We start from the raw sequence: 15,524 nt of genomic DNA, 5'->3' as shown, positions 1-15,524 counted from the left end.
AGACAGAAACATGTCTTTGAATGTTGTTTGTCTACAATACAGACACATAAATATGTACATACTGACACATAACAGGAAGGCTATAAACCAAACTGTTCAATGGTGGTCCTATCAGCTGGATAGGATTGTACTGGGTTTTTTTTTCCTTTTTACTCACCTGTATTTTGCTATGTTTCTCCTCTAAATCTGCATCATTTGCCCAGTAAAATGGGTATTAATAAATGCATTTGAAATTAATTTTGAAATCTTCTTAGATAATAACTTTAGTGTGCCTGAGGTACAAGGACAAAATGTTCATGAGGCAATAACCATGTCTATAAGGGCAAAACGTCCAAGTAATTTCTGAGGCAGAAAAGTCCACATAGAAGATGACTATGTTCTAAGATATGAAACTGTTTTTAAAGTACTGTTAAAGGAAAAAAAGCATGGTAATTATTCCTTATAATTAAAAAATCTGTTGGCAAGGGATAAACATTTATTAAATAATGTTATTTTCCTTTTACCTGTTTTCTCTCTTTAGGATTGAGAAGTAAGTATCGAGGATCAAAAACTATCTTGTGCAATTCCTTCTCCCATGTTGAAAAAGCAGACACCTTTAAAATAAAAAATGTATTGCCTCATAACTAAGCTGGTTCTAAAACATAAATGTCACATAATTTTCCTTGAAATCTACAGGACATCTGCTTAAAAAGGAGACATAATAAAACACCACACTGAAGTTTCCATCACTAATAAATGACAAGCAGTGGGAGGCGAGCATTGCAAATTTCCACACTAATTGGCTCTGAACATTTCTATTCTATATAGAAATAACACAGACTTAATTACTCATTAAAATAACGACTACTGTGTGACATTTTAAAAATCAGTACATCAGAAAAAGCCTTGAAGATCTGCATTTTGACTTCCCATGCTTGCTCCAAGGAAGTGAACAATATTGTAATTTAGAACTGAACAATTTCACTTATTCAAGTGAATCTGTGAATATAATCAAAAGGTTGACATCTCTTCTTTAATATCATAAAGTACCAGTTCTCCTTAACCAAAAGCCATTCTAAATATATTAAAGGAAAAATCGTATATACCTTACCTATCCCGAGTAGTCCGCCATTCCGCAATGTTAATACTCGTCTTATAATACTCACCAAAATTTAACGACCCAATAAATGTTAAACGTTATTTGCATTTGAAAGGATAGTAAAATTCATTTAGTTAAATATGACATGATTAGCCAAGAAAAAAGGCTGTTTGGAAAAAAAAAAAAACAGTAAAATTTGATAGGCTTCCCTTCTCCCCCCCAACAACATGAGCACTAACCTTAGATTGGACCTTTTAGCAAGACATATTTATATTACTTATACAAAACAGAAATATCTCCCCCAAAGATTGTTTTCTGACCCCTCTCTCTAGCAGCATGTCCTTGAACTGCTTCATTCGGGCCTCCAGAGGGACAATGGCCCTTTCTCGGGCTGCTTTAATTTCAGCTTCCATGGCAGCTTCTTTCTCTGAATCCATGTCTTTATTATCATCTCTCCTATAAAAAAATAAAATATAAGGGATCAACTGACAAAATACTAACAGGAAATCTTACTTAAATCTTAAAATCAATGGAATATCCAAGACTCACTACTGAGCAGCATATTTTTGGGAAAAGCCAAGTATATTGAGGGTTTCAAATGTACCCTAAGGGATAAGTAACTTTCACTATACTAATAATAAAGTTACACTGAGCTTCTAATGATGTTACAATGGCTACATTGTTAGGAGAAAAAAAACTTTAACGTGCTGTCTCTCCCTGACACTAGTTAATACACAAAATGACCTTAAAAAAAATAAAAAGCAAACTTATCTAACATTGCAGTACAACTCTTATGTGTTAGAATCAAACAGCACAGAATATAATTTTTAGTTCTTGAAATGATACAGGGAAAATAGTTTTCTAAAAGATCTTACATTATAAATCCATAAAATATCTTTTAAATCTAATAAAAATTGGTGTCTTAGTAATGTGAAATATTTATTTTGAAAATAAAATGAAAATATCTGCAAACTTGGCCAAGTGGATATGTGAGATATATACCTTACCTACCTGACATTTTTTACTCACTTTCTGGGTGATTAGTTGAGATTTAAGTTGAAGGACAGGTCCCAGAGAGCAACATAGGCCCAGGAGTAGTTAGGTGGAATTAGAACTGTTCATCAATGACTAAACTATTTCTTGTTTCTCCAAAAATGCAACTCAGTGCTAAGAGCAACGCTGTTGCTATGTTATACTCAAGGGGTTTGGAAACATGAAATCAAGTCACCTCTCAGACATCTTTACATGAAGAAAGCTCATTCATGTAAATAATCCAAAAAAATAGGTAATTCAGTAATATTCAGGTGTGGCTGTGCAGATCTTCCTTTTTAAATATGATCTGCCGGTGTACAAACAGAATTGGTTCATATTCCCTACATAAACTTAAGGGTAATAAATCAGGGTATCAGGAAATTCAAAACCATGCTATACAAGGAAGTGAAGGTAGCCCAGGAGATTTAAATGGAACTGAGGCTAACCCACAAATAATAGTGAGAGGTAATTAGCAACTTAGGGAATGAATCAAAAGAAATAGAAGACATAGTCCGTGACCTGCAGGAACTTAGCGAGATAGTCTGTGACCTAAGATATGCACAAAACAAACAGGTAAAAGCAATTTGCCAAACAATACACCCTCTTATAATAATTTATTTAAGAACTATTTAAATAGAGTTAAAAGACATCCAAGAAACACAACTAATGAAAACAAATAACCTTATAGAATTATATTAAATAAAAATGTCACAATACAAACTACCACTATCTATCTCAATAAAAGAAATAAAGAAAAACTAAGCCAGAAAAAAATAGGCTTTTAACTTTGTACCTAAATAGAGAAGCTCGGGCAATCCACATAAAGGACTTCTTTGACATTCTCCTGATAAAAGCAGTTAAAAACCTTACAGAGTTGTCTATAAGAACAAACAATTAAAAACAACCTAAAAGTTTAACATCGTAGGAACATCCAAAATTATGGTATATAAACAGAATAAATGCAGTCATTTATCATAATTAAGAAAACAAATGTCTTATTCTAGATTTTTTTTAAAAAAAAACACAAAATCAATTGATTACAACTAATAAAAATACTTATACATTTGGTCAAGAACTAAAAAGTCAACTGCAAAAACGAAAACAGCTGTGATTACTATGGTCGATTATGGGTGACTCTCTTGACTATCTTAATTTCTTTACCATCGTTGCCAATAAAGAAATTTTTAAACAAGAGCCACCCTTCTAGGGGTTTTCTTCCTGATTTCTTTGCCGTAATTTGGCTGCATTCAGTCTGTCCTTTTCAGGTAAGGCCTACGATCAGCCAGTCCCTAACCATGTCTTTAAGCTTTCTTTTGCTGCTAAATAATGGTCCCATTCCTCCCCCACCCACACACAAACGCCCCCTACCCCACCATTTCGCCACCCATACCTCGTAACATTCATATTATACCAGTTCTAGAGTGCTGGCCAAACTAGCCCGCACTCATGACAGTCTCTCTCAGAGTGCCTTCAGAGCTCAAGGGTTCCCTCCTCAAAAGGTGGCAATGACCCCAGACTCAAGAGCAAGTTTATAAAAAGAAGTCTGTGTCTGTATTTACGAGATTTCTGGAATGGTGTCTGTTGGAGTCTACATTAGGGAGGAAACTTATTTTTGATAAAATTCAGGCCTAATGAATGTCTGGAAATAATTTATCAACTCATTTCTAAAATTTAAACAATAGATCTTTTGCAAATCTAGCAAGAGAAGGGACACCATTTGTACATTTTAAAGCAAAGCTTTTATATCAGGCCCAAGAGAGCAATCATGACTTCTGCCTCCTGACAACATACACATTACCTGTCCCAATCACAAGCTGACTGCAACCTAATGAACTTTTAAAAGGTAAAGTCTATGAATTATACATAAACTATAAGTATTACTTACTTCCGTTTTTTGGCTTTAATAGGTTCATCTTCATTAATTTCTTCCATTAATTCTTGCTCTTCTTTAACTGTAAGATAAAATTTAATTAAACTTTGTCAGAATAAAAGTAAACCAGTAACAACTGAATTATTTAGTTATGAATCCTTCTGCTACCCACTACCACAACATTTGCTCTAATAGTATTAAAAAGAAGCTGCGATTCAGCTCACTCACTTGCACTCATAGAGAACTGCCACTTCTGGATGGACAGCATTGTCGGGGTCGGGTGCCCTGGCAAAAAGCATTTCGAATGTTATCATGAATAGCTATACACACATGACACTATCTTTTCTCTTTAAAAACTACTGTTTATCACAGAGAAGACAAGTAGTGATTCTATAACATCTTACTACGTGATGGACAGTGACTGTAATGGGGTTTGTGGGGGGTCCTGGTGAAGGGGAGAGCCTAGTAAACATAATGTTCTTCATGTAATTGTAGATTAATGATAACAAAATAAAAATAAATAAATAAATAAATAAACAAACTACTGTTTATACAAACAAAATATCCATCTCATAACATTCACTCCTTTATAAAACATTCAACAAAGCATGGTAATTCTATACCTCTATTCATCTTCCCTTTCCATTAAATTTTGAATTCATTTTTCAGCAGTTTATGATGCATGTATTTATCAAATTATGGATCAAATATTGGAAAACAGATTCACAAAATAAAAGCAAATCTCACACTTTCTTGCCTTAATTTAATACTATGTTATAAAGTAGCATCAATATCATAGCTGAAACAGGTATTGTTGAAGGGGAATAACAGATGCCCAGTGTCTTCAGCACCAGGCAAGCAGTTTTGTGGGTTTAGAGATCACTTGTAAGCACAAGATGTTAGTGCCACCTGAATACAACCCAGTCACTGTAAATGATATGTTACCATCAGGACTTGCTTCACCTAAGTATTAAACGATTCTTTCATCAAGCTTCTACACTAATATGGGGTAAGTTCTTTAAAACACAACCACATCAATATAAGGGCAAATTACCAATAAAAAATACACAATAAAAATTATGTACAAATATTTGTGTTCATTATATGTACTTAAATGCTACCTGAACATGAGGTAGATAAAAAGATACTCTTAAGAAGGTTTAAGATGTCTCTATAGTCTCAGAAATAAGGCTTACCTTTCCTAAATTTCATCTAGTTTAAAAGATGAAACTTTTGATTTTCACAAAATTTTATATTTCATAATATTTTAGGAAACATTTAAAAAATATTCTGTACAGTTTTTATTATTTCAAAAAATACACTACTAGTCATGAAAGGTGCTAAAAGGCTCAGAGGAGCATCTTAGTATTATAAATAAGCAGGGAGCCAAATATCAGCAGTACAAACATATCTTGTACTAACTGAAAATCTACAAGTTAAAGCATACATATGTAAGTATTTTACAAAAAATAATTTTATTCAAATCCTCTATTTTTTTAAGTTTCTATTACTGAACTCAAACTATCAGAGCAATCTATTTTCCAGCTCACAAATTTCTGATATTCCTTAAGAAAAGAAAATTTTTCTAAATGGTCTCTGTAAAAATGTTACAAGAATGTTACAACTAGAGGATAAACTCCTAATTTAAAACTTACTTAATTTCTTTATTTCTTCCATTCCTTTTTTATGAGGAGGCTCCTGAATAATTTTGTCAACATCTGCCCTTCCAATCAGATCATCAGGTCGGTCCCACATAGAAAGACGGGTGGTAGGATTATAAAAGAAGACCCGCTCATCACCGGTCCAAACAACACACCTACAAATTGATTCAAATATCAGTTTCTATGTCATATTTTACAGCTAAGTATTTTACTGTCATCCTGTCAAAAGCGGTGGTGGTAGTGGTGGGAAGGAACACTTTCATATCACCACTAGTTATTTGGAGAGCCAAACATGACTTTTAGAGCAGAACAGAGATGAGTGGCTGAGATTAAAACAGCAGTGCAACATATTAACTGAGAAAACAAGGAAAAGCAAAGCAATTTGTGATGAGAGTTGAGAGTGCTCAGAAAACTGGTCTGGCATGTTCAATTTGAGAATGATATACTTTAACCTACTACCACAGAGGATAAGTTTAATGGCAACAAATAATAAAGCTATAAGGCAGTTCTAAGGCTAAACAACAGTCCACAGCACCCTATCACATCATACTTAGTATTTCTTACCAAACCAGAATTACATACTCAAATATAACCTTCTATGAAGCCTTTAATATCTGATTATATCCAGTATGAAAAATAAACAGATGCCAACTGCACTACAGCACTGAGTCCACTACAGCCACTGTTTCATTCATTACAACTAGGAACAAAGACAAAACAGAAAAAAACCAAGTATGTGAGAACTCTATAAAGTCTAAAAAAATAGAAGTATACAGGAGAGTCAAAATTCAGAGAAGCAATTGCAAGGGTGTAAACTCCCAATCTCCCTCCTTCACACCTCTGCCCCAGGAAGCCCGGGGCTGCACAGCGGGCACAGGCAGCGAAGGCTCCAGGGGACAGGGCTCTCCATGGCCAGGTGATCACACGGTTAACAGCTGCCAAGTCCACAGTGACCCACCGTGTTGAAACTATCAAAGTCTCCATTATTGAAGTAATCAGACAAAAACTTTAAAGCAGCAATTATAACTAGGTTTCATAAGATAAAGAAAAACAAACTTGAAATGATGAAAAGATAGTTCTCAGCAGAGAAACTTAAAAAAAAAAAGATTTTAAATGAAAAATGCAAATGGAATAAAATTTCTCTGATTGGCTTGAGAATGGAAATGACAGAGGAAACGATCAATAAGCCAGGAGAGTAGATCAATAAAAAAAAAAAAAAGGAATGAATGAAATCTCGCTCAGGAAGCCCCAGGCCATTATATCCCAGAGCCTAGCATCAGTCAGCGGTTTCCAGGAGTGGTTATTGGGGCAGAAAAAAATTTGGAGACATAATGACCAAAATAATCTCCAAACTGGGTAAAAGATAAATATTAAAGAACCTCAGTGAATCCCAAACAGAATAAACTTCAAGGAAACCATGCTTAATCAAATAGGTGAAAATCAAAAATAAAGAAAAATCCTTGATAACTAAGAGAAAATATAGCACAATTACAAACAGAGCAAGCCCAGTGATCATGGATTTCTTACCAGAAACCACAGAGGCAAGGATACAGTAAAACAACATCTTAGAATTCTGGAAAAAAGGAACTGCCAACTCAGAACTCTATTTACAATGAAAATGTCCTTCAGAAACAAAGGCAAAAATTATATTCTTAGCCGAAGGAAAACGAAAAGTTTTTGGCTCTGGCAGACTTGCTCTATAATAAAGTTTTTCAGGCTGAAAAGAAACTGATACTAAGAGAGAGCCTGGATCTTTAGGAACAAAAAGGGAAAAACAACAGAAATGGTAAACAGTGGGGATGGGGCTTAAGAAGAACCTATATAGAAACAAGTTTTCCTTTCATGTTTTACATGAAGTGGTACTTAATAACTTTATATAATGACTTTAAATGAACTATAAATGAGAGTTATAATAACTCTAAGTAGACTATAACAGTTGTTGGTATGTGTACTGTAATCCCTTAGATCCACAACTTTAAAAAAAATGCAAACAGGTATCACTGGGAAGACAACAGAAAACTTAATAAATGGAATGTTAAAAAAAAATTCATATAATTCAATTGAAAGTGTAAAGGGAGAAGAGAGGACAAAGAATAGAGAAGACAGAAAACAATAGATCATATAACTGTATGAAAAATTACACCACTGTTAATAGTCTAAACATGCCAATCAAAAAGCAAGTGGCAGAGTGAATAAAAACGCAAGACACTAACACCAGCTGTCTTAAGAGATGAAAGATAAAAACCCACAGAAAGGTTAAAGATGGAAAAAAGATACAATATGCAAACAGCATAAAGGTAGGAATGGCTATTTTATAATGCATGAAACAGACTTCAAAACAAAGAACACAAAGGATATTATGAAAGACAAAGGTTATTTCATAATGGTAAAAAAGGAAATCAGGAACACACCTCTGTAAAACATGTATAGCCTGTTAGCAGAGCATCAAAACAGATGATGTGAGAATGGATCAAATTACTCTCACCACTTCTATTCAACACAGTACTGGAGGTCCCAGCCATGGCAATCGGACAAAATGAAGAGATAAAAGACATCCAGACTGGTAAGGAAGAAGTTAAACTGTCTCTATTTGCAGATGACATGATATTATACATAGAAAACCCTAATGAGTCCAGCAAAAAACATCAGAACTAGTAAGTGGATTCAGCAAAGTTGCAGGATACAAAACTAATACACAGAAATCTGCTGCATTCCTATATACTAACAACAAACTAGCAGAAAGAGAAATCAGTAAACAACTCCATTTGCAATTGCATCAAAAAGAATAAAACACCTATGAATAAACCTAACCAATGAGGTGAAAGACCTATACTCTGAAAATTATAAGACACTCATGAGAGAAATCAAAGAAGACACCAATAAATGGAAATCTATCCTGTGCTCATTGATAAGAATATTGTAAAAATGGCCATCCTGCCCAAAGTACTTTACAGGTTCAATGCAATCCCTATCAAAGTACCAACAGCATTTTTCAACGAAACAGAACAAATAGTTCTAAAATTCATATGGAACCAAAAAAGACCCCAAATAGTCAAAGTAATCCTGAGAAAGAAGAACAGAGCTGGGGGGGAATTACATGTCTTGACTTCAAGCTCTACTATAAAGCTATAGTAATCAAAACAGTATGGTACTGGCACAAGAACAGACCTATATACTAATAGACCAGAACAGAGAGCCCAGATACAAACCCATGCATATATGGTCAATTAATATACAATAAAGGAGCCATGAATATACAATGGAGAAATGACAGCCTCTTCAATAACTGGTGTAGGGGAAACTGGGAAAATGCATGTAAGAGAATGAAACTGAATTACTATCTAACTCCATACACAAAAGTAACCTCAAAACCGGATCAAAGACCTGAATGTAAGTCATGAAACCATAAAACTCTTAGAAGTAAAGGTAGACAAAATCTCTTGAACATAAGTATGAGCAATTTTTCCCAGGACACATCTCCTTTGGGGAGGGGAAGCAAAATAAAAAATGAACTAGTGGAACTACATCAAACTAAAAAGCTTCTGTACAGCATAGGACACCATCAGCAGAACAAAAAGCATCCTATAGTATGGGAGAATGTACTTGTAAATGACTCATCTGATAAAGGGTTAAGACCCAAAATATATAAAGAACTCATATGCCTGGATATGAAGAAGAGGGAAAAATTACAATTGGTCTGTGACTTTAAAAACTTTTGTCAAAACATTAAAAATCTCTTAGAAACTAAAGTTTAGCAAAATAAGTGAATAGAAAAGGCTTCTAATTTTGACCTCTCTTTACTAATTTTTTTAAAATGGTCAAACTAATGTTGTTAAATGCCAGAAAAAAAAAATCCCAACATAAGTACAGGAGAGATGAAACTTAATGTTGTACATTTAGCTTCTTTACTTTTCATTTGAAGAGCAACATGTGAAGATATCAAGAGACAGACTCACAGCTCCGGTGACCCAAGAGAAGCGGCGCACCCTGCTGAGATGGACGGTTCGTTTAGACTTAGCATGTGCCCACTTTATGACAGAAAATAATAAATTAGAGAATTACAGAAATATGGATCAAGATCTCCTAAACAGCAATTTTTGTAATGCCAAGGGTAAAAAACACCACCAAAGACAGAAGACAACCGTATCACCTATTTGTAGGAAAGTTATGCATATTTTCATATAACAGAAAACAATGCCATCACAAACGGATTTCTATGTACCAGAACTGCAAAATTTCTGAGACACATTTGGTAAAAAGCACTGAGGAAAAATTATACAGTTTTTAAAAAGATACTATAATGGGAATGTTACCACACACACCTCTACAAACATATACATACAACACAATACAGCAAAAGGTCCACAGACATATATGTATATGAGGAAGGTTGGTGAGGGTGAAATTCTACAATTTTAAATTCCTGTACTTCTTTCATATTGTATACTCTTTTATGCATTCACATGTTCTTTTCTAACAATGTATCAGCTCAATGAGAAAAATAAATCAAGCCAAGCACAAAAACTATAGAAATATATTAAGAGAAAAAAAAGTTTAGAAGATATTAAATACAAGAGACCTGACATGCAAACTATAAATGTTCCAGAGAAGGAAAAGAAACAAATGAAGAGAAGCAATAATTAAACAATTCCCAAAAGAATACTTCACTAATCTAAGGACAGACCCAAGTCTGAATGATGAGGCCCATGAAGCTTCAGAGTTAGTTACCAGCATTTCATATACAATACTCAGAGAAATCACAACTAAGGAATATACTCTTTGCATACAGATTATTTCCATAACTTCATTTTGGAACCAAGTAAATATTTTGCTTATTTAAAAATGAGCCTGTGTATTAAGTTGGTGCAATAAATATATAGAAAATGACTTTTTAAAATACCTTTAAAACACAGTAATTTGACCATACATCCCTAGAGTGATAAACACTAAACCTAAAAATAAAACAAAAAAAGTTTAAACTGTCTTGAGTATCAATCACTCTGTTAGTGATAGTGTTGGTACTGTTATTCTATGACCTGCAGGTAAGAAAAGCAAACTGAGTTATCACAATGCATTCGCTCAGAAACTGTATTTTCAGCAGGAGATACTCAATTAAGATAGATGTTAAGGTTCACAAAAATCTTGTAGAAGACCTGAATTGCACATAATGGTATGAATTCATGACGTAACTTTAATGTATGTATCTCCCATCTGTCCCTACGTAACAGGTCTAAAAATAATGAATTCAGTAGTAACAGCAATCCCGAATCCCACACCATGACATGTAAACACCACATCCCACAAAAAGAAACCAGGGTTCTTTGGAGAAATGACTGCATCTAGGTCTGGGAAAGGAAATACCTGAGATAAGCCAGGGACATCTTGTTAGAGCAGAAAGCAAAGGTAAAGATAGGGTTGTAACCAAAAAAAACTCTCAGGAATCAACCTTGAGAAGCTTTTCACCTAGCTGAAGATGAAACAGTGAACATGAAGAATAATAATTACAATGGATAGAAACATAAAATATAGTTAACTCTATGAATTTGTAATATTCAAACCAACTCATTATTACGAATACTTCAGCATTTTGGGCCAGATAATTAATTCTTGCAGGGACCCACCCTGCACATGAGCATGCCTGGCCTCAACCCACTAGATGCTGCTGTCAGCCTCCAAGTTATACAATCAGAAATGCCTCCAGACATTGCCAAACATCCACTCATGAGCTTGTCTTGCCAAAAAAAGAAAAAAATGATCTGAATGTGACTACATGTCTGTGTCCGCTTGTAGCTGTAGGGCATCCGGGAATGGAGGGGTCTGCTAACAGGGATGCAATAAAATCCAGACTGCGGGGCACTACAGAATAAACATATTCATTTTCCAATAACAAAAGTAAGGAGGGAAAAACAAGGAGAACAAGTTGGAGGGGACCTTACAGATCACAAGACTTGGGAAACAAGGTGACCCATTGCAGTGTGCAGCATGTATGCGGATTAAGTGACTCGGAGCGGGAACAAGAGAGAAAGCACTGATGGGAGGGGAGAAAAGGGAGAGCCAAGCAGAAGAAGAAAAGAAAAAGTAGTCTTTCAACATTTAGACGGACGTAACTTTATATGGTTCTATAACATACTCACACATGAGGGTATATATACACAAGGAGTTTTTAAAAATTTTAAATTAAAAGCAGATTCAGGATCTCACAGTGGTTCAGGTCTGTAACTATGAACCATAAGCATAGACGGAGAGTACCTGGAAGCAGGAAGACACTGTAGCAATTTGAGTTTTAGGTTTGAACATGCAAAATACAATGATCAAGAACTAAAACATTCAATAGATAAAAACATGTATTTGGAGGCTCATGTTGAAGATGGCGGCGTGAGTAGGACAGTGGGAATCTCCTCCCAAAAACATATTTTTGAAAATACAACAAATACAACTAATCCTAAAAGAGAGACCAGAAGACACAGGACAACAGCCAGACAACATCCACACCTGCGAGAACCCAGCGCCTGGTGAAAGGGGTAAGATACAAGCCGCGGCCCGGCGGGACCCTAGCGCCCCTCACCCCAGCTCCTGACGGGAGGGGAGGAGTCGAAGCGGGGAGGGAGAGGGAACCCAGGACTGCTGAACACCCAGCCCCAGCCATCCGCACCAGAGCACAGACACAGTGCATGCATGGGGTCCTGGATACTAGGGAAGCAGGACAGTAGGACCTGTGAGCGGGTCCCGAAGTCGGCGCCCCTGGGACAAAGAAAAGCGAGTGCTTTTTGAAAGTCTTAAAGGGACAGGGACCCCACAGCTGGACGGAAGCATCCCAGGTCACAGTCCAGCAGCTGGAAATTCCAGGGAACTCTGGGTGCACTAACCCCCTGGGCAACAGCTCTGAGACCCCTCACGGAGGTAAACAGCCCAACAGCCCCCCGTCCATTCCCCCTCCGGGGCCCCGCCACAGCAGAGCAGCAGCCTGAGGCTGGCCACGCCCACAGCAAGGGAGCTTCCTCCATACCAGCAGGCAAGATAGAGAGACCCAGTCTACACGCAATTGCCCAACACAAGCCACTAGGGGTCGCAGTTGTCCCAGTAAAGAAAGGCCAGGAGCAAGTAGAAAGCCTTGGCTCTCCCAGCTGACAGACGAGTCAATAGCTCATCATTGCACCTGTCAACATGAAAAGGCAAAAAAATTTGATCCAGACAAGACTAACCCACACAGCTTCGATATCTTCTACATCTTCCCCTGAGAAGGAACCTGGGGAGATAGATTTAACCAGTCTTCCTGAAAAAGAATTCAAAACAAAAGTCATAACCATGCTGATGGACTTGCAGAGAAATATGCAAGAATAAGGAGGGAGAATACAGAAATAAAACAAGCTCTGGAAGGACTTCAAAACAGAAAGGACGAGATGCAAGAGACCATTAATGGACTAGAAAACAGAGAACAGGAACGCAGAGAAGCTGATGCAGAGAGAGATAAAAGGATCTCTAAGAATCAAAGAATTTTAAGAGAACTGTATGACAATCGAAATGGAACAATATCCGCATTATAGGGGTACCAGAAGAAGAAGAGAGAGAAAAAGGGATAGAAAGTGTCTTTGAAGAAATAATTGCTGAAAACTCCCCCAAACTAGGGGAGGAAATGGCCTCTCAGACCACAGAGGTACACAGAACTCCCATGACAAGGGATCCAAGGAGGGCAACACCAAGACACATAATAATTAAAATGGCAAAGATCAAAGACAAGGACAAAGTATTAAAGGCAGCCAGAGAGAAAAAAAAGGTCACCTACAAAGGAAAACCCATCAGGCTATCATCAGACTTCTTAACAGAAACCCTACAGGCCAGAAGAGAATGGCATGATATACTTAATGCAATGAAACAGAAGGGCCTCGAACCAAGGACACTGTATCCAGCACGATTACCATTTAAATATGAAGGAGGGATTAAACAATTCCCAGACAAGCAAAAATTGAGGGAATTTGCCTCCCACAAACCACCTCTACAGGGCATCTTACAGGGACTGCTCTAGATGGGAGCACCCCTAAAGAGAGCACAGAACAAAACACCCAACATATGAAGAAGGGAGAAGGAATAAGAAGGGAGAGAAATAAAGAATCATCAGACCGTGTTTATAACAGCTTAATAAGCGAGTTAAGTTAGACAGTAAGATAGTAAAGAAGCTAACCTTGAACCTTTGGTAACCACAAACTTAAAGCCTGCAATGGCAATAAGTACATACCTTTCAATAATCACCCTAAATGTAAATGGACTGAATGCACCGATCAAAAGACACAGAGTAATAGAATGGATAAAAAAGCAAGACCCATCTATATGCTGCTTACAAGAGACTCACCTCAAACCCAAAGACATGCACAGACTTAGTCAAGGGATGGAAAAAGATATTTCATGCAAACAACAGAGAGAAAAAAGCAGGTGTTGCAATACTAGTATCAGACAAAATAGACTTCAAAATAAAGAAAGTAACAGAAGATAAAGAAGGACATTACATAATGATAAAGGGCTCAGTCCAACAAGAGGATATAACCATTATAAATATATATGCACCCAATACAGGAGCACCAGCATATGTGAAACAAATACTAACAGAATTAAAGGAGGAAATAGAATGCAATGCATTCATTCTGGGAGACTTCAACATACCACTCACTCCAAAGGACAGATCCACCAGACAGAAAAAATAAGTAAGGACACAGAGGCACTGAACAACACACTAGAACAGATGGACCTAATAGGCATCTATAGAACTCTACATCCAAAAGCAACAGGATACACATTCTTCTCAAGTGCACATGGAACATTCTCCAGAACAGACCACATACTAGGCCATAAAAAGAGCCTCAGTAAATTCCAAAAGATTGAAATCCTACCAACCAACTTTTCAGACCACAAAGGCATAAAGCTAGAAATAAATTGTACAAAGAAAGCCAAAAGGCTCACAAACACATGGAGGCTTAACAACACGCTCCTAAATAATCAATGGATCAATGACCAAATCAAAATGGAGATCCAGCAATACATGGAAACAAACAACAACAACACAAAGCCCCAACTTCTGTGGGATGCAGCAAAAGCAGTCTTAAGAGGAAAGTATATAGCAATCCAGGTATATTTAAAGAAGGAAGAACAATCCCAAATGAATAGTCTAATGTCACAATTATGGAAATTAGAAAAAGAAGAACACATGAGGCCTAAGGTCAGCAGAAGGAGGGACATAATAAAGATCAGAGAAGAAATAAATAAAATTGAGAAGAATAAAACAATAGCAAAAATCAACGACACCAAGAGCTGGTTCTTCGAGAAAATAAACAAAATAGATAAGCCTCTAGCCAGACTTATTAAGAGGAAAAGAGAGTCAACACAAATCAACAGAATCAGAAACGAGAAAGGAAAAATCACGACAGACCCCACAGAAATACAAAGAATTATTAGTGAGTACTATGAAAACCTATATGCTAACAAGCTGGGAAATCTAGAAATAGACAACTTCCTAGAAAAATACAACCTTCCAAGACTGACCCAGAAAGAAACAGAAAATCTAAACAGACCAATTACCAGCAAAGAAATTGAAGCGGTAATCAAAAAACTACCAAAGAACAAAACCCCTGGGCCAGATGGATTTACCTCAGAATTTTATCAGACATACAGAGAAGACATAATACCCATTCTCCTTAAAGTTTTCCAAAAAATAGAAGAGGAAGGAATACTCCCAAACTCATTCTATGAGGCCAACATCACCCTAATACCAAAACCAGGCAAAGACCCCACCAAAAAAGAAAACTACAGACGAATATCCCTGATGAATGTACATGCAAAAATAATCAACAAAATATTAGCAAACCGAATTCAAAAATACATCAAAAGGATCATA

At 36.3% G+C, this 15,524-nt stretch overlaps 1 protein-coding gene across 11 annotated transcripts in view; it reads right to left on the bottom strand.

The window, feature by feature from the left end:
- Nucleotides 1-15,524, bottom strand: part of TCERG1 (transcription elongation regulator 1) — a 64,542-nt gene that overhangs the window by 25,099 nt on the left and 23,919 nt on the right. For 4 of the 11 annotated variants that reach the window (XR_012125209.1, XM_073221923.1, XM_073221925.1 and 1 more), the window contains 7 exons: nt 5,636-5,796; nt 4,209-4,265; nt 3,996-4,062; nt 2,904-2,954; nt 2,630-2,659; nt 1,399-1,534; nt 504-593 (listed from right to left, as the gene is read on the bottom strand). Coding sequence is in view for 10 of the 11 variants with exons in the window: in XM_073221923.1 (XP_073078024.1) it covers nt 504-593; nt 1,399-1,534; nt 2,630-2,659; nt 2,904-2,954; nt 3,996-4,062; nt 4,209-4,265; nt 5,636-5,796 (592 nt within the window). In the remaining variant the exon portion in view is untranslated. The remainder of the gene's footprint in view (nt 1-503; nt 594-1,398; nt 1,535-2,629; nt 2,660-2,903; nt 2,955-3,995; nt 4,063-4,208; nt 4,266-5,635; nt 5,797-15,524) is intronic. The other 7 variants (XM_073221924.1, XM_073221929.1, XM_073221932.1 and 4 more) reach the window with 3 other exon arrangements.

The sequence above is a fragment of the Manis javanica genome, chromosome 14, assembly GCF_040802235.1.
Source record: "Manis javanica isolate MJ-LG chromosome 14, MJ_LKY, whole genome shotgun sequence".
Taxonomy (NCBI): Eukaryota; Metazoa; Chordata; class Mammalia; order Pholidota; family Manidae; genus Manis; species Manis javanica.
Note: the sequence above shows the minus strand (reverse complement) of the source record. Positions and strands in the feature narration are given on the sequence as shown.